Source organism: Panthera tigris, chromosome D3 (assembly GCF_018350195.1).
Source record: "Panthera tigris isolate Pti1 chromosome D3, P.tigris_Pti1_mat1.1, whole genome shotgun sequence".
Lineage (NCBI taxonomy): Eukaryota > Metazoa > Chordata > Mammalia > Carnivora > Felidae > Panthera > Panthera tigris.
The window spans coordinates 66,039,412-66,058,724 of record NC_056671.1 but is presented as its reverse complement, the minus strand read 5'-3'; the positions used below and the strand labels follow the sequence as shown (position 1 = coordinate 66,058,724).

Below are 19,313 nucleotides of genomic sequence, written 5' to 3'. Positions count from 1 at the left end.
CAACAAGCACCCTCCTCAATGCCCATCACCTGTTTCCCACCCCCCACCCCCACCAGGGAAAGAGAAAATCTTAAGCAGACTCTAGACTCAGCCTGGAGCCTGACATGGGGCTTGATCCCTTGACCCTGGGATCATGACCTGAACCAAAATCAAAAATCGGACAATCGACTGAGCCACCCAGGAGCCCCGAAACACAAAAGTTAGCCAGTTTTAGCTATTTCCATGTAGTAAGCTGGGGCAATCATAGGACTCACCTAATTTTTTTCTCTTGTCTTATCAATGAATGTCCTGTGCTTCTTTGTTGTTCAGTATCTGAAGACTATTGTTTCTTAATTTTTGTTTTTCTGTGTAAATCAAGGCAGTCAGTCTGATCACTCTTCTCCACCTGGGCCAAAAGCAGAAATCCACGTTTTGACCTTCAGAGTTTTAATTACTGTTTGGTTCAAAATATTTTCTAATTCATAGTATTATTTGATGCATAGGTTATTTAGAGTGTTTTTCTTAAATTCCAAACATAGAACTTTTATTTTTTTTATCTAATTGCATTGTGATGAGAGAACATGCTGCATGGGGTTTCTGTGCTTTTGTAGTGGTTGAGATTTCCTTTACTGCCCACTCTCGGGACAATTTTTTTTTTTTTTTAAGGTAAGCTCCATGCCCAATCTCCAAGCTTGAACTCATGACTCTGAGATCAGGAGTCACATGCTCTACCAACTAAGCCAGACAGGAGCCCCTGGACAACTGTTGAAATGTTCTGGATACACCTAAAAAGAACATGTATCCCATGGCAGGTAGGTATAGGATTCTTTGTATGTCCATTGGATCAAGTTTGTAAATTGTGTTGTTTAAATACTCTGTATCCTTGCTAATTTCTTTCTGTCTGTTCTTCAGCTCAGGTCATGATCTCACAGTTCATGAGTTTGAGCCCCACAGTTGGGCTCTGTGCTAACAGCTCAGAGCCTGGAGCCTGCTTCAGATTGTGTGTCTCCCTCTCTCTCTCTGTCCCTCTCCTGCTCACGCTCTGTCTTTCTCTCTCAAAAATAAATAAACATTAACAAAAAAATTAGGGGCACCTGGGTGGCTCAGTCGGTTAAGCATCCGACTTCGGCTCAGATCATGATCTCCCGGTTTGTGAGTTTAAGCCCCACAATGGGCTCTGTGCTGACAGCTCAGAGCCTGCTTCGGATGCTGTGCCTCCCTCTCTCTCTGTCCCTCCCCCACTCGTGCTCTCTCTCTCTCTCTCTCAAAAGTAAACATTAACAAACTAAAATAAAAATAATATAATTACTGTTTTTATAAAATTATGCTGGTCCTAAGTTTCTTTGATTCTTACAGTGTATATTTTTGCTCTCCTTTTACTTTGAACATTAATTTCACAAGGTACTTTTACCAGTTAGCTACCGCAGCTAACAATCAGCCCAAAACTCAAAATAAGCTTCAAATAACAATCATTTATTATTTCTCATGATATATAGGTTGACTTTGTGGGCTTCTGGCCCAGGCCAGGTTGGTTGATCTCTGCTGCCTGCTGGTGGCTTGACGGGGGCTGGACAGTCTAAGAAGGCCTCATTCATATGGCTGGCAGTTGGCAGCCTGCTTGTCTTGGGTGGGGGCAAGGCTCGGCTGGAATCACTTGTTTCTGCTCCATGTAGCTTCTCATCTGCCAACAATTCAAGTTGCTTTACGTAGTGGTTTCAGAATTCCAGAGCCATAAGAGAGGGCAAGCTCCAACACACAGCTTTTAATCCTCTGCTTCTGTTACATTCGCTATTGTCTCATTGTCTAAAACAAATCACAAGGCCAAGCCAAGAGGTAGAGATACAGACTTCATCTCTGGACGGGAGAAGTAGCAAAGTCACCATACAACGGGTGAGTGCCCAGGGACAGAAGAATTACTGTGGTCATTTCCACAATCAATTCAAGCTGCCTTACCAAAAACACTGGAATTAAGTCAAAAGAAAAACGACAAACTTGGGAAAAATATTTACAGTGCAAATCACAAAAGATTAATTTAGCTAATATACAAGGGGCTCTTATAAACTGTTAAGATAAAGACAAAATCACTATACCTACATGGCTAAATGATATGGACAGTTTTCAAAAAAGGAAATACAAATGTCTTTTGTATATTATATTTCCATATATTTGTGGGAAAGGAGTGGGAAATTTTTAAGGTCATTTAGGTAACCTTTAAAAAAACTGATTGCAGGTGGCTGGGTGGCTCAATTGGTTAAGCGTCTGACTTCAGTTCAGGTCATGATCTCACGGCTTGTGAGTCTGAGCCCTGCATCGGGCTCTGTGCTGACAGCTCAGACCAGGGAGCTTGTTTCAGATTTTATGTCTCCCTTTCTCTCTAACCCTCCCCCACTCATGCTGTGTCTCTGTCTCTCACAAATTAATAAACATTAAAAAAAGAACTGATTGCAAAAACAAAACCCCTCATTGTTTCATTTTCCTCTTTTTTAAAAATTAAACTGGTTGCTGGGGTGCCTGGGTGGCTCAGTTGGTTGAGTGGTTGACTTCAGCTCAGGTCATGATCTCTCAGTTTGTGGGTTCAAGCCCCGCATCGGGCTCTGTGCTGACAGCTCAGAGCCTGGAGCCTGCTTTGGATTCTGTGACTCCCTCCCTCTCTGCCGCTCCCCTACTTGCGCTCTCCTTTTTTCTCTCAAAAAATGAATAAATATTAAAAGAAAAAAAAAGCCATGACAGAGGATCATACTTTAAAAATAAATAAATAAAATAAATTTAATTAAACTTGTTGCTTCTTAATCACATGGTACAAAATTTTTCAAAGTACAAAAAGGAACACAATGAAAACTTTCTCCTTCTTTTTCCCTATACCACGTTTGTAACGGCCTTTGATTTTACTTATAAAAGATCTTGCCATGTAGGAATTTTTTAATCCAAATTTTCAAATAATTCTATCATTTCATTTATGGCTCCTGGATTTGGGTCCTCTGTTATTGACTCTATGATTATTTAAAAGTCAAAACATTAAAGCGTTTCCCTGATTTCTCTTACTGTTTTTTTTTTTTTTTTTTTAACATTTAAATCTTTGATCCTTGGGATTATCCTGACATAAGGCATGAAATAAGGATATAGCACCATGGGTTGAATTATCTGTCTCTCTACTACTGATTTAAAAGGTCATCTCTTTCAACTAAATTCCTGCATATATTAACATCTGGAGGTAGGCAGGTGATTGATCAGAAGGAAGGCAGCAAAACCCTAGAGGGAGGGCTGGGGAGAAACGTAAGTTGAGTTACAGAACTCTGCACTTAGTTGGCCTCACAAGTGACTGCATGACAACTGTCATAATGTTCACCAAAGAGACCCACCGAGGGACACTTAACTGTCAGCAACATAGAAAACCCACAACAGTCTGTAATATGAAAACTGTGTATTTGGGCACAGAAATGCAATACACAACCAGAAACCACTGTTCCATGAACAGTGACATTATTATACAGGTGTTAAATTGTTAAGGTATAGGAGAGGAAACAATTCTTTCAAGTCCTATTCAATTTACTTTGTTAGGGACGATGAAGCTTACTGGACTCTGGTCACAGTTCCATCATATCTACTTTCTTTGTAAGCTCAGCTTCAATGGTATCCTAAAGGAAGAAAGAACCACCATAAATTCTATAAATAAGGATATAAAACAGGTCCTCTAACTTCTAGTGTTATTTAAAATAAGGGAAGCAAAAAAGAAAAACATTAAAACAGAAATTTTTAAAAATACAATTATAAATATTAAATATGTGTTTAGACATTCCTTGCTTTTACCTCGCCCCCCTCATTCCCACACCCTAAAAGTTTTCAGACCCCTGATTCTAGTTAACATCTCAAGGGGGAAAAACCCTTTAGAGAGATGAATCAGTGTATCAGTGTAAAGACACATGAACACATTTTTCTGACCTCTGCTGCTTGACCAATGCATTTCCTCAACATCTCTCACGTCACCTCTTTTCTTCTCTCGTTGACACTTTCTCATTACTTCTCACCTGGTCTACATACACCAACCGTTTCTGCAGTTTTCTTTCTCCTTCTTCTAATCCACCCTATATACTGATTCCAGAATAATCTTCCTAAAAACTGGCCTAATCAAAAAGCATAGCTCTGATCACATTTCATTTCTCTTTAGCTTAGAAAGTTAAGAAACACACAGCAATGTTCAGTGGTCCCAAACAGCCTCCAAGTTCAACTCCCTTTATATTTAAGGTCCTTTATATCATAAACCAATTGACCTTCTTTAGTCCTATTGTCCACTGCATACCCCTAAACAGCTGGGCCGCATCACTTGTCAAAGCTTGGAAAAGTCCTCCGTTTTCCAGCTCATACACCTTTGTTAATTCATTTGCTTAGAATATTCTGTCTTGGGACACCTGGGTGGCTTAACTGGTTAAGCATCCGAGTCTTGATTTAAACTCGGGTCACAAACTCATGGTTTGTGAGACTGAGCCCCGGGTCGCTGTTAGCACAGAGCCTGCTTGGGATTCTCTCTCTCCCTCTTTCTGCCCCTCCCCTGCTTGCTCTGTCTGTCTCTCTCAAAATAAACAAATAAACTTAAAAAAAAAAAAAGAATATTGTGTCTTGCAACCCCCCTTTTCCAATTAGGAAAATCTATGCGAAAATGTAAAAGACATAAAAGGTCACTATATATTTTTTATGCAAAGAAACACATACACATATCCAAAAGAGTATTAAAAAACGCATGGTAATGACGCACAACAGCTTTGAGACCGTGGTTTACCTTGGAATAGGAAGGAAAGAAGGGTGGAAGGAGCTGTAGCCATATCAGTGTTTTTTCCTTTATTTTTAAAAAATAGGAAGGAAAAAAACTGGAACTACTTACTAGTTCCCGCTTTGCTTCTTCAATTTTCACCTGAGCAAGCGACGGATTCTTTTAAAGAAAAATAAAACAAGGAAAGATTATGTTGCTTCAACTAGGGCTCAAGGAGAAAAAGTGCAACAATCTTTTTCAAAAGGCAAAACACCTTACAGAGTGTATCCAGTGCACACACAACACTGAAACTCAGCGGAGACTTGAAAGCCTTAAACATGAACCCAGTATTTTCATGATCAGTTAGTACCCCTGGGGAAAGTTGGCGACGACTTTTTTTAATTCATAAAAATAATTACCGGCATTAAATCTAAATAGGACTCCAATTTTTTCTTCAAAGGTATTGTCTGTCGTTTTAGTTCTGCCAATTTCTGGGGGGTGGAAAAAAATCCAAAAGTCACAGAGTGATAGAGATACTCATAATGCAACTAAATATTGCTCATTTCTGAAATAAAACATAATAAAGCGTTAACATTAAGATATTTTAAATAATATATCAAATTGTATCAATGTGTTAAATGAGGTTCAAAGATACAGGAATAACAAACTCACTTCCAATGGAAACAATCCTTATTAGATGCTTAAAATAGAAAAGTTATACTCCCATTTATTAAGAATTGGATCTAAATGGGGCACCTGCTGGCTCTGTTGGTAAAGCATGCAACTATTGATCTCAGGGTTTAAGTTTGAAACCTACAGTGGGTGTAGAGATGACTTAAAATCTTTAAAGGGGCACCTGGGTGGCTTAGTTGGTTAAGCGCCTGACTCTTGATTTTGGCTTAGATTATGATCTCACGGTTCCTGAGTTCAAGGCCCATGTCAGGCTCTGTGCTGACAGCATGGAGCCTGCTTGGGATTCTTTCTCTCTTTCTTTTTCTGCCCCTCCCCTGCTCTCTTGCTCTCTCTCTCAAAATAAGTATTTTAAAAATTAAAAAGAAATGAAAAAGAAATAAAATCTTAAAAAAAAAAGACTAGGATCTAAATATGCTGTCTAGGAAGACAGAACAATGTGATCAAGAGGAATCAGAATGTAAGGGAATAATTAGAATCTCAAATACATACTTATGAATTGTCAACTTTAGATTCCCAAATCAAAGTATAAAAAAATCTTAAGAATAAATAAGTAATAATAAAATAAAACAAAGCCCCCTCTTTCTTCCTCTTCCTATCAAAATACATGAAACACTTACACAACCTAAAAACCTAGAATTGCATCCTGTATGAGTTTTGGGGCCTGCATTTTTACTGTACATGGAAAGAGAAGAAGAGGACCTACATGGTTAGCACATAATCCCTCAATAAATGTATTTTATAAATAAATCAATAATATATAACGGACTCTAGCAAAGAGTTTCTGGCATATAGTAGTAAATAAAGGAAACCAAACAAATGTGAGGATAGATACAGCTAACCACGTAATAAAGGTATAAATACTAGTGAACATAAAGTACAGAGGTAAAGAAAAACAGGTCAATAGTGAATAAAGCTCTCTAAAAAGAAGCAAATGAAAAGGCAGATTGTGTGCTAAGATTCTAAAGACAGCTAAATTGGGTTAAAATAGGCTCACCTCTGAGAGCGCTACGAGGGACTGGTGAGACAGAGAAGCATCCATGCCTCTGGTGGAAAGTTGCTCCTATAATTACAAAAAAGGGAGTTTAGTGAAAAAAAGTATTTTCAAAGTGACCATCGTCACATATTTTCATCATATAACACAGTAAAGAGAAGCTACAAATCATAGATGAAAGACCACACGCATCTAAGCAGTTCTATGCTGCATGTGGGTCATTTCAAACAGTCACAGATTTGTGACAAGGTGGGTTCAGCGCTAAGAGTTGGGGCCCCCGGGCTTTGAGGCCTGGCTGCCTGTGTTTGAATCTGGATCCACTGCTAAGCAGCTACGTGACCTTGGGTAAGTGACCTATCTTCTCTGTAGTTCCCTTATCTGTAAAAAAGTAAGCATATGTCTAGTTGTGAGGATGAAGGTCGACAAGAAGTCTGAAAAGAACTAAATATATTCAGTCCTTTGTACAAACCTCTGCAGCTCTGATTCCAAATCTGAACTCCTCCGACTTTGCTTTTAGGAAATCCATGTTCTGAAGACGATGGTCAACTTTGGCCCTTTCCGTAGACAGATGCAACTCTGCCTTCTTTAGATCCCTTTAAAAAGTAGAGTTGAACCCATGGGGGAGGGGAAGGAAAAAAAAAAAAAAGAGGTTAGAGTGGGAGAGAGCCAAAGCATAAGAGACTCTTAAAAACTGAGAACAAACTGAGGGTTGATGGGGGGTGGGAGGGAGGGGAGAGTGGGTGATGGGTATTGAGGAGGGCACCTTTTGGGATGAGCACTGCGTGTTGTATGGAAACCAATTTGACAATAAACTTCATATATTGAAAAAAAAAAGTAGAGTTGAAAACATTTTCTTCTCCTCAGTGGAATTATTATTAAAAAAATACTCTGGATTAGCCAAAAGTAGACAACATACTTGCTACTTTCTACTACAGATTTTATATCCCGGACTAGCTACGGTGTATTCTTCCAGGTCATTCTCCACTCCATGTTGCCACCTGGGATTTTTCTCATGGAATACTAAGTAATTTTAAGATTAATCTATGCCAATTATTCTTGGAGAAAGTGAACCTGCTATTTAAAAAAGTGATTTAATATATCCTAAAGCAATTTGAATTATGGAAGTCTCAAAGCCTTCTTTCCTAAATGTGACATGATACAGTGCCTTGCATATACATACTTAATATTTGTTAAATAAATTTACACACCACCAAATTACTTGTGCATATCCACACTCCTGATCTATAGCATCTAATCTCTGGGGCAACCAAATATAATGTGACTTTAGGTTGCACCATGGCTTATAAGTTAAAAAGAAAAATTCACATACATTTTCAAAATTATAAAACCCAGGCTATTTAATTATTTTTAATTTTTTTCTTTCATGTTTATTTATTTTTGAGAGAGAGACAGACAGATAGAGTGTGAGAGGGGGAGGGGCAGAGAGAGAGAGGGAAACACAGACTCTGAAGCAGGCTCCAGGCTCCAAGTTGTCAGCACAGAGCCCAATGTGGGGCTCGAACTCACAAACCGTGAGATTGTGACCTGAGCTGAAGATGGACACTTAAATGACTGAGCCACCCAGGCGCCCCAAACCCTAGGCTATTTATAAAAGAGAAAAAATGGTAAGAAAAAGTATGAAGTAAAAGGTGAAAGTCTGTACCCAATCCCTACTTCCACCCAAGTCATTTTTTACTTAGAAAACCATGTATGGACTCCAGTTTCTAATGTGTTGTTTTAAATCCCGTCTACTGTCAAAACTAAATCTGACACTGTTCTGTTACTGCCTGTATAACAAACATCATCACTACTTTCAACTCAGTTACTTACTCTCGTAGACATTTTTCCAACACTAAAGTTGCAGTTAGATTTTTTTCAAGTTTTGCCAATTCAAGCTTGATTTCTTCATTTTTGGATTTGGTACGGAAAAGATCAGACGTCAAATCATTCACTGCGGGGATAAAACTAAAAAAAGGATCTGGTCACGTAAATGGACATTAAGGACAATAATGATAATTATTCCTCATTTCTAACAATGATTTTGTCTTAATGTGGATTCTTCTGTAATCATGCTCTATGCATTTTTTTAATAATTAAAAAAAATTTTAACGTTTATTCATTTTTGAGAGTGCGTACACGCGACTGGGGGAGGGGCGCAGAGAGACAGAGAGAGAGAGAGAGAGATAGAGAGAGAGAGAGAGAATCCAAAGCCTGCTCGACGCTGTCAGCACAAAGCCTGACATGGGGCTCAAGCTCATGAACTATGAGATCATGACCTGAGCTGAAGTCAGACACTCAACTGACTGAGCCATCCAGGCGCTCCTCTCTGTATTTTTTTATATGCTGTTCCCATTTCCTGGAAAGCTCTTCTTCAGGTAAATTTCAATTCGTCTTTTAAAATTCAAATAAGATTCACTCCGGTTCTGGAACTCACTACCCCTTTCTCTGTACTACTTATCAACAGGTTGTACATTCTTATACTGTTAAAGGTGTCACTCTATGCTATAGTTTTACATACCCATCTCCCCTATTTGACTGTGAGCAGAGACTGTCCTTGCTGCCAATTATTATCCTATTCATCTCTGCTTCCTCAGAGCAGAGCTATATGCCTAGCGTATAACCGGTATTTGGTGTCTGCTGAATTGACTGAATTCAAGTTTAGGTTTCTTATGTTCTTATACCTGAAACACTACTTCATGAGAATATATATAAATTCCAAGTTTTATATGGGCAATTAAGTAGAATAGCTATACAGTTCTCGGATTGTAAGTTATAGTGGTAGTCCTAGCTGAGATACGGCCACCAACGGTAATCACATGGACTTTGGGGTCAGGCTGGGTTTGAATCCCAAATCTGCCATTTACCAGCTTGGAGAAGTTATTTGATACACCTCTCCTGAGCTTTAGTTTCCTCTTAGGGTTGCTAGAAAGAATAATGTCATTACATAAGTGGAATACCTGTCACAAAGAATAAAGGTCCGTAATCTACTCTACCCAGTAGGGCAGGGACATGACCAAAATTCACTATGCTTAATAAGATAATTTAGATTTTTTTTTAACGTTTATTTATTTTTGAGACAGAGAGAGACAGAGCATGAACGGGGGAGGGTCAGAGAGAGGGAGACACAGAATCTGAAACAGGCTCCAGGCTCTGAGCCGTCAGCACAGAGCCCGACGTGGGGCTCGAACTCACGGACCATGAGATCATGACCTGAGCCGAAGTCGGCCGCTTAACCGACTGAGCCACCCAGGCGCCCCTGAATAAGATAATTTAGGCTACTGCTTTTCTTATTGTTTACGGGGAATAATGTAAGTGTTACCTAATTTCTTTCCAAACAAATGTGAGAAGCAACCTTCACAAACCTAATCCTGAAAGAAGAAAACACTAAAATTTAAACAATGCCAGGTTTATCTGAATTAAATACATACATTTACTAGCAATGATAAGAAGGAATTAAGTAAATTCAGTGTTTTGGGATTTATTGTTAATTTCCTATATAGAATTACCCAGTGAAACAAAAAGTCCTTAGTTGAGACCTTACAGTACCTATGATTACAGAAATGAAAACTGTCACAAGAATTACCTAGCTAGTGAGGAATCCTTTGTTTCAAGGGCCACTGCACTGTCAACCAAAGCATTCAGGTACCTAGAACCAGCGCCAGACAGATTGGCAGGGGAAAAATTCACACTTTCCATGAGAAGGTCTTGAAGGTGCTTGGCTGAAAAGATATAAGAGTTCTATGGTGACTAAGATGTTTGTTTTACTTTAATTTTTAACAGCTTTAATGACAACTTATCATATACCATATAACCTACTCACCTAAAGTATACAACTCAATAGCTTTTAGTATATTCACAGAGTTGTATACCCATCAATACAATCAATTTTAGAACATTTTCATCACCCCAAAAAGAAACCCCACCATTTCTCAGTCATCCTATTCCAATTCCCCAACCCATGAAGCCCTAGCAACCACTAATCTACATTCTGTCTTTTCTCATTTCGTATTTGGGTATATACCTAGGAGTGGAACTGGTGGGTCATATGGTAACTATGTTTTAACCATTTGAGGAATTGCCAGACTGTTTTCCAAAGGGACTGTATGATTTTACATTCCCACCAGAAGTGTATGAGGATTTCAATTTCTCCGTATCTTTACCAACAAGTTTTTTTTTGTTTGTTTGTTTTACCAACAGTTGTTATTATTTGTCTTTTTTTTTTTGCATAGTGGTCATTCACAGAACTTAATAAATGGTTACTCAAGACCCGAATATTTTTATTTTTGATTATAGCCCTCCTTATAGGTGTGAAAAGGAATTGTGGTTTTCATTTGCATTTCCCTGATGGCTAATAATGCTGGCTTAATGGTCATTTTTATATTTTCTTGGGAGAGATGTATATTCACATCCCTTTCCCATTTTTAATTGGGTAATATGTCTTTTTATTATTGAGTTGTAAGAGTTCTTTATATGTTGTAGATACAGGTCCCTTATCAGATATGATTTATAAATGTTTTCTCCCATTCTGTAGGTTGTTTTCTTCACTTATTTGATGGTGTCCTTTGAGAACAAAAGTTTTAATTTTGATGATGTACAATTTATCTACTCTTTCTTTTGTTGTTTGTGTTTAGGGACTCATAGCTACAAAACCATTGCCAAATTCAAGGTCATAAAGATATACACCAATGCTGTCTTCAGAGTTTTAGGTTTAGCTCTTACATTTAGGTTTTTCATTTATTTTGAGTTAATTCTTACATATGGTATGAGGCAGGATCCAACCTCATTCTTGTACATGTGGATATCCAGTTAGCCCAGCACTGGTCATTGAAAAGGCTTTTTTCCTCCACTGAATTGTCTTGTTACCCTTGTCAAAAAATCAAGAGACCAGGGGTGCCTGTCTGGCTTACTTGATGGAGCACGTGACTCTTGATCTTGGGGTTGTGAGTCTGAGACCCATGTTGGGTGTAGAAATTACTTAAAAATAAAATATTAAAAAAAAAAAAATCAATAGACCAGGAGTTAAGGCTTCCAGCCTACCAGTGCAAAGAGCTCTGCATACCTGCTGTCCAAAGTGGTGAAAATTGTAAACAAACAAACAAAGACACCCAACCATGTAAAAACACAAACACAAAAACAAAACCAGAACTAAAACACAATGATTTAAAGCCTCTGGAAATGGTCCTAAGAACAAACAGCAAATGAAGAAACATCTATTCAAGAAAATCTATGACAATTCAGTAAGGAAGGTGAGTTTGTGATATGTAAACCAAAACCACTCTCTCCTCTCTCCCAGTTCAGGGAGGCAGAGACTCCACTCCAGACTGTTGTAGTCAAGAACACAGGGATCCCTCTGCCCCCAGCTCCCAGCCAGAGGGCTTTGTTTCCGGGAGGAATAGGACTTCAGTGTTTCTCATCCTGCCACCAGCTCTCTGTTGCTGAGACTAAGTCCTAGACGAATGTGGATGAGAGGTGTGGGCTCCCCCACCCAGCCACTGTTCTTAGTATCAAGCTCTACCGTGGGTGAGCATCTACCATGCTGAGAATACCAGGGCCCTGAGGGCCCTTGCACCAGCTCATGAGGTGGTGACTTCAGACCAGGAAAGTCAAGTCAAGAGGACCTAAGTCTGCTGTACTCCCCCGTCCACCCAGCACTCAGCATCTACACTAGGGTGTCACTTGGAGAAAAGCTTGCTATTGTCTCTACCCTCACCTCCAGATCACTGGCTCAGAGATTTTTGTGCAGAGGAAGAAGCAAGCCATAGAAGAGATAATGCCCAGTATCTTCCCAAAGGAACTGATTTCATTTGCAACAGAGCCTGGAGAAGTCCAAGCCTAAGGAGACTCTCGAAAACAATGGAAGTTATAGTAAAAAGCAATTGGGAGAAGAGTCAAACTGCGGGCTAGTTAGTTTACATGGGAGAACCAGAAAATAAGACATCTAGGAGGGGCCATCCTTGGGTCACAACAAATATCAAACACTGCCCTGTAAAACTACTCCTTTAAGGGTGCCAGAATTTGATTGAATTAGCTTGTAGAACAATTTATGTCCCACAGCATTGCTGAAAACAATAATCAGCTGTCAATTACCAGAATTTTACACCTGGATGTGGTCTATGAAAGAGAGTAAGACAGTCCCCAAAACCACTGACATCCCAGAGTGACTGTGGGAATACTTAAGTCTGTGCCTCCCTGAGGAGCAACATCAGAGGCTTAACACCATCAGGGGTAAATAGACTTCATTAAAAGCAGTCAGTCACTAAGTAAATAAGAAAACAACAATGAAAACAAGCTCTGGGGCGCTGGGGGTGTTGGGAGACTAGTACTCAGAGTTGCTACATTACCTAAAATGTCCAGTTTCCAACAAAAAATATACAGGCATGCAAAACGACAAAGCATGACCCATAGTAAAATGTAAGCAAAAGAAACTGCCTGTCAGAATGACCAGATATTGGATTTGTCAGAAAAAGACTTCAAAACAGCCATAATAAATATGTTCACAGTACTAAAGGAAACCACGATTAAAGAAGTAACAAAAGGTATAAGGACAATGTTGTATCAGATAGAGACTATCAAAAAGAGACAGAAATTATAAATGGAAATTCTAGAGTTGAAGAGTACAATAACTAAAATGAAAAGTTCACTAGAGAAAACAAACAATAGATTTGAAGTAGCAGAATAAATAATAAGTGAACTTGAAGATAAAGTGATAAGAGATTATGGAAGCTGAAGAACAGAGAGGAAAAGAGTGGGCACACTTGGGTGGCTCAGTTGGTTGAGTGTCTAACTCCTGATTTCAGCTCAGGTCATGATCCCAGGGTTGTGGGATCGAGCCCCACATTGGGCTCCTTGCTGAGCTATGGAGCTCTCTCTCTCTCTCTCTCTCTCCCCTTCTATCCTGCTTGTGTGCTCTCTCTCTCTAAAATAAAAATTTTTTTTTAAAGTGAAAAATAAAAGAGCCTCAGAAAAATGAGGAACAACATTAGGCACATCAACATATGTACAATGGTCATACAGAAGAGAAAAAGCAGAAAAAATAGTCAAAGAAATAATGCCTGAAAAGTTCCCATATTTATTGAAAAACAATAATTTACACATTCAAGGAATAACTCAACAAATCCAAGTAGGATAAATGCAGAGAGCTCCACAAACATACATATCAAAGTAAAAATGTTGAAGTAAAAGATAAGGAGACAATCTTGAGACAATCTTGTTCTCACAGCAAAAGAAAAAGGACGTGTTATTTACAAGGAAACCCCAATAAGATTAACAGTTGACTTCTTGGCAGAAACAGTGGAGGCCAGAAAGCAATGGGACAACATAGTGGAAAGTGTTCTAAAAGAAAATCTGTCAACAGAGAATCCTACATCTAGCAAAACTATCTTTCAAAAATGAATGCAAATAAAGACTCCCAGATAGACAAAAACTGAGAGAATTGGTTGCCAGCAGTCTTGACTTATAAGAAATACTAAAGGAAGTTCTGCAGGCTAAAAGCAAGTGACCCCAAACAATAATTCAAATGCACACGAAAACAACAATGAACACCAGGAAAGGTGGCCAGGGAATTACAAAGAGTATAAATGCATATTTTTTTCTCCTGATTTAAAAAGCAATTGTATAACATAATATGCATACAAAGTACTGCTGAGTCATAGAAATGTAATATATATTCTAAAAGCAGTACACAAAAACAAAAAGTCAATTTTGCTGTATGTTAACTTTTAAAAGAAAGCAGGAAAAAAGCCCACACATAGAATTACAATATAAATTGCACTACACTCAAAACATGGAATGTAACACATGCCACACATGTAAGTTAGTTAAATACAGGGCAATTGCAAGTCTCAATTCTTTCCTCTTTTGTATATTCTGACCCATAGAAAGACATTTATCAATTGTTTTTTAATGTGTGGTTAGTATTATAAAAACAACAGGTTTCCCAAATACACTCTTTCAAGCTACACAGGCGTAGCATACATACTAATAGTGTGACTTGTGCAAGTCTCATAGTTCATGGCTGCCGCCTCAGATGTCCCAATGGCTCACTGTAACTAAATCATGGAGACGGGGAAACAGATCAAAAAGATATGTAAGTGAAAAACCACAGGCATCTTGTATGTCAGGCTACGTTTAGATTCATGTTTTAGGGGTTACTGTTGTGCTATCAGAGTACCAATTGAATTTATATTACAATGAAATTTATTGCTTATTAAGTTGCTGTAACAGAATGGGAGGCAAATCTGGGTAAAATAACAAAGCAAAACTAACAAGCAGTCTACCTTAAATTAAAGCTTGTATACTTTAACGTTATATATAAAATGTAGTCATCTCGAGTTATTACCTCATTCAAAACTCTTACTAATCTCACCTTCTGATTCATATTCGCTTGCTTTCTGTTTCAAGTCCTCTATCACCAGGCAGACATCCCTGTCCCGGACTCTGTTGCGTTCTGAAAGGTGATGTAAAATCTCCGTGGTCCGAGGATTCACCTCATATTGCGGAATGGGGTGATCTCCAAATATTTTTTTCAACCACGCAGCAACCTAACCATTAAAAGAAAAGCAAAGATTATAAACCTTGTTTATTGTAAAAGCATGAAGCAAATATTCGAAAGAAGTGATCAGAAGCAAAGAAAATGTGTTGTAGAAATGTTCTATTTATTTTACATTATAATTTGTCTTTACGGAGATAGATACTAGACGTCAGGAGACAAAAGTGAGCAAGCACAAATAAAAAAATTACCATAAAACAATCCATATTTTCCTAAAGCTACAAAGCTGTATACGCTAATAATGTGCATCACTCGGATAATTTTAAAGCTCAATATGAAGGTGTTCAAGCTTTCTTATACGTGAAAAGTCTGGAAAAAAAAAAAAAAAAAGAGTTGCCCCCAACAACACACCAAAAGCCCCGCTGTTCTGGGAGGCACCTAGAGTTGGGATGCAGGCCGAGGAATCAGGTCAGGTGTGAAAATCCTACTAGGAAGCAGCGGTGAACGGGGAAGCTTGGCTGTAAGGTGGGTCTGGATTTGGAAGTCCCACTCCAGACGGCTGAGAGGGATCTCTTACCAGGGGACTCTTCAACCGCTGTCCAAGCCCGAGTCCCAGCAAGGAGAGGCCCGGGGAAGGAAGGGAAACGCCCTTTCTGGGGGGTGGGGGGGTGTAAGCGGAGTCGGGCTCCCAGATCGCCAAGGCGGACTAAAGACCGATCCACGGAGCAAGGGGAGGACAAAAGTAAAAATGGTGCGCCCAGGAGATGCGCGGGCGAGGAGTTTGTCGCCAAAGACGCCGTTTCCAGGAGGCCGCAAAGCCCGACTCCCGCCCCATCACCTGCGCCTCTTCCTCTTCCTGTGCTTCCATAGCCGCCGTTCTCTCAACTTCTCGAGAAGCTCCTCACGAGAGAAGTGCCGAGCTCGCTCGGAAGGCCCCGCCCATACACCGTTGGTCCCGCCCCTTCTGGGCCAAGGGTTTTTGGGAGTTGTGGTTTTTTACTAGGACTCTGGGCCTCTGAGTCCTTGGGCCAGGCTGGTGGAAGACTCCAGCACCGGAGCCTCTCTTCACTTGCTGCTTCTACGCTCTCTCCGCTCTCCGTGGTATCATTTCCTGGGTGAGAAGTACACCTGTCTAGAACCAGCCTGTTTTTTCTTTCTTATATTTTTATTTCTGACTTGAATCATTTGTCTTTAAAAAACAAACAAACAAACCTGCAACTTGTTTTTCCGATAACTGATATTTGTTTCTTCCACACGGAGTGCATTAAGTTAAATGTTTTATTTTTACCTGAGCAATATGAGCCGCAGCAATCTTTATCTTATCCCTTAGTTTTCACTCCCAAAGAGCTATCTGTGCTGGAGGCTATTTTAAAACAGTTGCCAGCTGGGGCGCCTGTGTGGCTCAGTCGGTTGAACTTCAGACTCGATTTCAGCTCAGGTCATAATCCCAGGGTGGTGGGATGAGCCCCCACCTTGGGCTCTGCACTGAGTATGGAGCCTGCTTGGGATTCTCTGTCTCCCCCAACCCCCTCTCTTCCCCTCTCTGTCTCTGTCCCTCCCCCACTCATGCAATCTCGTCCTCTTCAAAATAACATTTATTTTTTAAAAAGGAACATAATTTGCTTTAAAAAATAAAACAGTCGGGGCGCCTGGGTGACTCAGTCGGTTAAGCGTCCGACTTCGGCTCAAGTCATGATCTCACAGTCCGTGTGTTAAAGCCCTGCTCAGAGCCTGGAGCCTGCTTTGGATTTTCCTCTCTCTCTGCCCCTCCCCTGCTTATGCTCTGTCTGTCTCTGTGTCTCAAAAATACATAAAAACATTAAAAAAAATAAAAAATAAAACAGTTGACAGGAGCCAACTTCTGACATTGTTGCTGCTGCTCAGCCATTCTTCCATTCATTTCTTGCCTTCCCTAAAATTCTCCATCCAGTAGTTAACACGAAGAGAGGTTCTCTATATTTACACAGCAATATATAGTTTTCTATGTGTTTTATTTCAGTTTAATTCTTTTTTTTTAATTTTCTTTTTTAATGTTCATTTAATTTCAAGAGAGATAGAGCGTGAGCAGGGGAGGGGCAGAGAAAAAGGTAGACACAGATTCTGAAGCAGGCTCCAGGCTCTGAGCTGTCAGCAAAGAGTCCAATGCAGGGCTCAAAACCATGAACCATGAGATCATGACCTGAGCCAAAGTTAGACACTTAGCCAACTGAGCCACTCAGGCATACCTTTAGTTTCATTTTTATAAGTAGCTGGTAAAAATAGATGAACAAATTTTACCTATTTTCATGTTAAAACACACACACACACACACACACACACACACACACACACACACGGATTAAATGAATTGACCAAGATTAGGTAGTAGAAGCTAGAATCTGACCATAATGTTCTGGTTCCGATTGAGTGTTTATCTTTGAAGGCTAGTTAGACCACACTGTTGCCTGCAACCTCCTGTAATATACTGTTACACCAGGAAAGGTAGACTGTGTACTCGACTGCCTGATATATGTGGTTTAAGACCAAATTGTGGAGTAGTCTTACCACTAAATATCTTTCTTCTAAGTCATGTGCATATTTAAAATGACGAAACCTTTCTTTTCAAAGGAATTTTATTAACTAGTGAATACTATATTGTATGGCTTGTTTATTCTTTTTGTTTTACTCAAATATATCTCTGCTCAGTAACCAAATATCTGGTAAGATGGTACAGCCCCTGAATGGGAAAAAGTTATCTTTATGCCCTTTGTCCACTTTCATCACTACAAATTTCACAAAATAACCCTCCAACTTTGTTGTTTTTACAAACCATTTTTTTTTCTGTTAGCCTACTATTACCCATGAGGAGAAGGATGCTCACCTTGAAAATAGAGTAGAATTTTAGGGAAAGGGATTGCTGACCGTACATTTACAAGCCATCTTTTAGGAAATGACCCTTTCAACCCAGATATTCATATGCCCTACCCAAATTAAGGTTTTAGGTGTAAACCAGGATTTGGCGAATGAAGCTGAAAGATGCTTCTCAGAACACTTACAAGTGAAGGCAATATTAATAGTTTTACTATCACAAAATACCCCATATCTTACCCCCCCAATTCTGTACATATCACAAAAAAATCTCAATAAAAATTCTGTATGTGTATGTGTGGGGATAGTTCTGCCCCAATCTTTTTTTTTTTTTTTTATGTTTGTTTTGAAAAAGAGAGAAATAGAGAAAGTCCAAATAAGCTAGAGCAGAGTGAGAGGAAAGACTCCCAAACAGGCTCTTCACTGTCAGCACAGAGCTGGATTCCATTAACCATGAGATCATGACCTGAGCCAAAGTCAGACACTCAACGGACTGAGTCACTTAAGTGACAGGGCACCCCAGGAGCCCCAGTTCTGTCCCATATTTATATATATATTATAAATTATGTATATAATATATAATATAGTAATATATGTTATATATATATCTATATGTATCTAGTGTTTTATAAATAATTATAAATAATTAGTGTTTATTTTTGAGAGAGAGACAGAGCACCAGCTGGGGAGGGGCAGAAAGGGAGACACAAATTTGAAGCAGGCTCCAGGCTCCCAGATGTCAGCATGGAGCTGACACCGGGCTAGAACCCACGAACTATGAGATCATGACCTGAGATCATCACTTGAGCCAAAGTCAGTTGCTTGACCCACTGAGCCCCTCAGGCACCCCTGCCCCAATCTTAATGTGTAGATATAGAAAAGGTTTTTTCTTCATTTCCATTGTATTCCAAATTTAAAAGCATAGTCCCTGCTGTCATGAAACTAGTTGCTGGTAGAGGAAACCTTGCCTTCTGGTCCAGTCTGTGGTGGGACTTCTGATTCTGGTCCACTCTCAGTAGAATTGGCAACCACTCTTCTTGAATTGTGTTTGTTACCATTAAAAAAATTGTTCTAATATACAGTATTCATTTAGGTAGAATCTAAAAGAACTGCGATTTTCCAATTTGAGCGCGTACTGGATCACCTAGAATGGTGTGGGTGCCTGTCAAAAATTAAGATTCCTCCAAATTTTCGATTTTAAGAGGGTCTGGGGGTGGGGCCAGCGATCTTCGCATTCACCAGTTCGGCAAGCCCAGGGTGATAATTGTTTACTGTTGCTACAGCACCAAGGCTTTAATAGCTGTAGTCTCGGACATCCCGCCCTCCCCCCCGCCCCACCATTCAACCTCCTGTCACCTTCAAACCAGCCGCGCCAGGTACAGGGTGACGCCTACACCGTCTCCCTATCGGAACCGGGCCTGAGCGCCGCATCATAGCAGGTTCCGCTACCCACATGGTCGCCAGGGGCAACCATAAGGTCGACTCAGTAGGCCAAAATAAATGTATAACGAATGCCTGGGCCGAAGCTGGCCAAGGTCTAATCACTCATTTTTAAGTTTAAATCTAAAAAT

The 19,313-nt window shown here is 39.6% G+C and overlaps 1 protein-coding gene across 5 annotated transcripts; it reads right to left on the bottom strand.

The window, feature by feature from the left end:
• Positions 1-271: 271 nt before the first annotated feature.
• Positions 272-19,212, bottom strand: HAUS1 (HAUS augmin like complex subunit 1). Of its 5 annotated transcripts, XM_042962095.1 has the most exons (11): positions 15,734-15,813; positions 15,147-15,264; positions 14,773-14,947; positions 9,991-10,126; positions 8,238-8,372; positions 6,877-7,000; positions 6,411-6,476; positions 5,143-5,214; positions 4,856-4,903; positions 3,530-3,614; positions 1,432-1,782 (listed from the first exon to the last, which is right to left on the bottom strand). In XM_042962095.1, the coding sequence occupies exons 2-10, from the start codon at positions 15,159-15,161 to the stop codon at positions 3,564-3,566; spliced, it is 822 nt and encodes a 273-aa protein (XP_042818029.1). In that variant the 5' UTR covers positions 15,162-15,264; positions 15,734-15,813; the 3' UTR covers positions 1,432-1,782; positions 3,530-3,563. The 5 variants fall into 5 exon arrangements, with proteins under 5 accessions (XP_042818028.1, XP_042818029.1, XP_042818026.1 ...); XM_042962094.1 differs by lacking the exons at positions 1,432-1,782; positions 15,147-15,264; positions 15,734-15,813 and adding exons at positions 272-385; positions 19,099-19,212; XM_042962092.1 differs by lacking the exons at positions 15,147-15,264; positions 15,734-15,813 and adding an exon at positions 19,099-19,212.
• Positions 19,213-19,313: the final 101 nt, after the last annotated feature.

What these genes read in the sequence shown, in the direction of transcription:
- HAUS1 (XM_042962094.1), bottom strand. Translation starts at nt 19,197, where the DNA reads ATGTGGGTAGCGGAACCTGCTATGATGCGGCGCTCAGGCCCGGTTCCG. An exon ending in CTGGCGCGGCTGGTTTGAAG is followed by an intron (nt 14,948 to 19,098) that starts GTGACAGGAGGT and finishes TTTAATGGTTAG; the next exon opens with GTTGCTGCGTGGTTGAAAAA. An exon ending in CCCTCGTAGCGCTCTCAGAG is followed by an intron (nt 5,215 to 6,410) that starts GTGAGCCTATTT and finishes TCCACCCCCCAG; the next exon opens with AAATTGGCAGAACTAAAACG.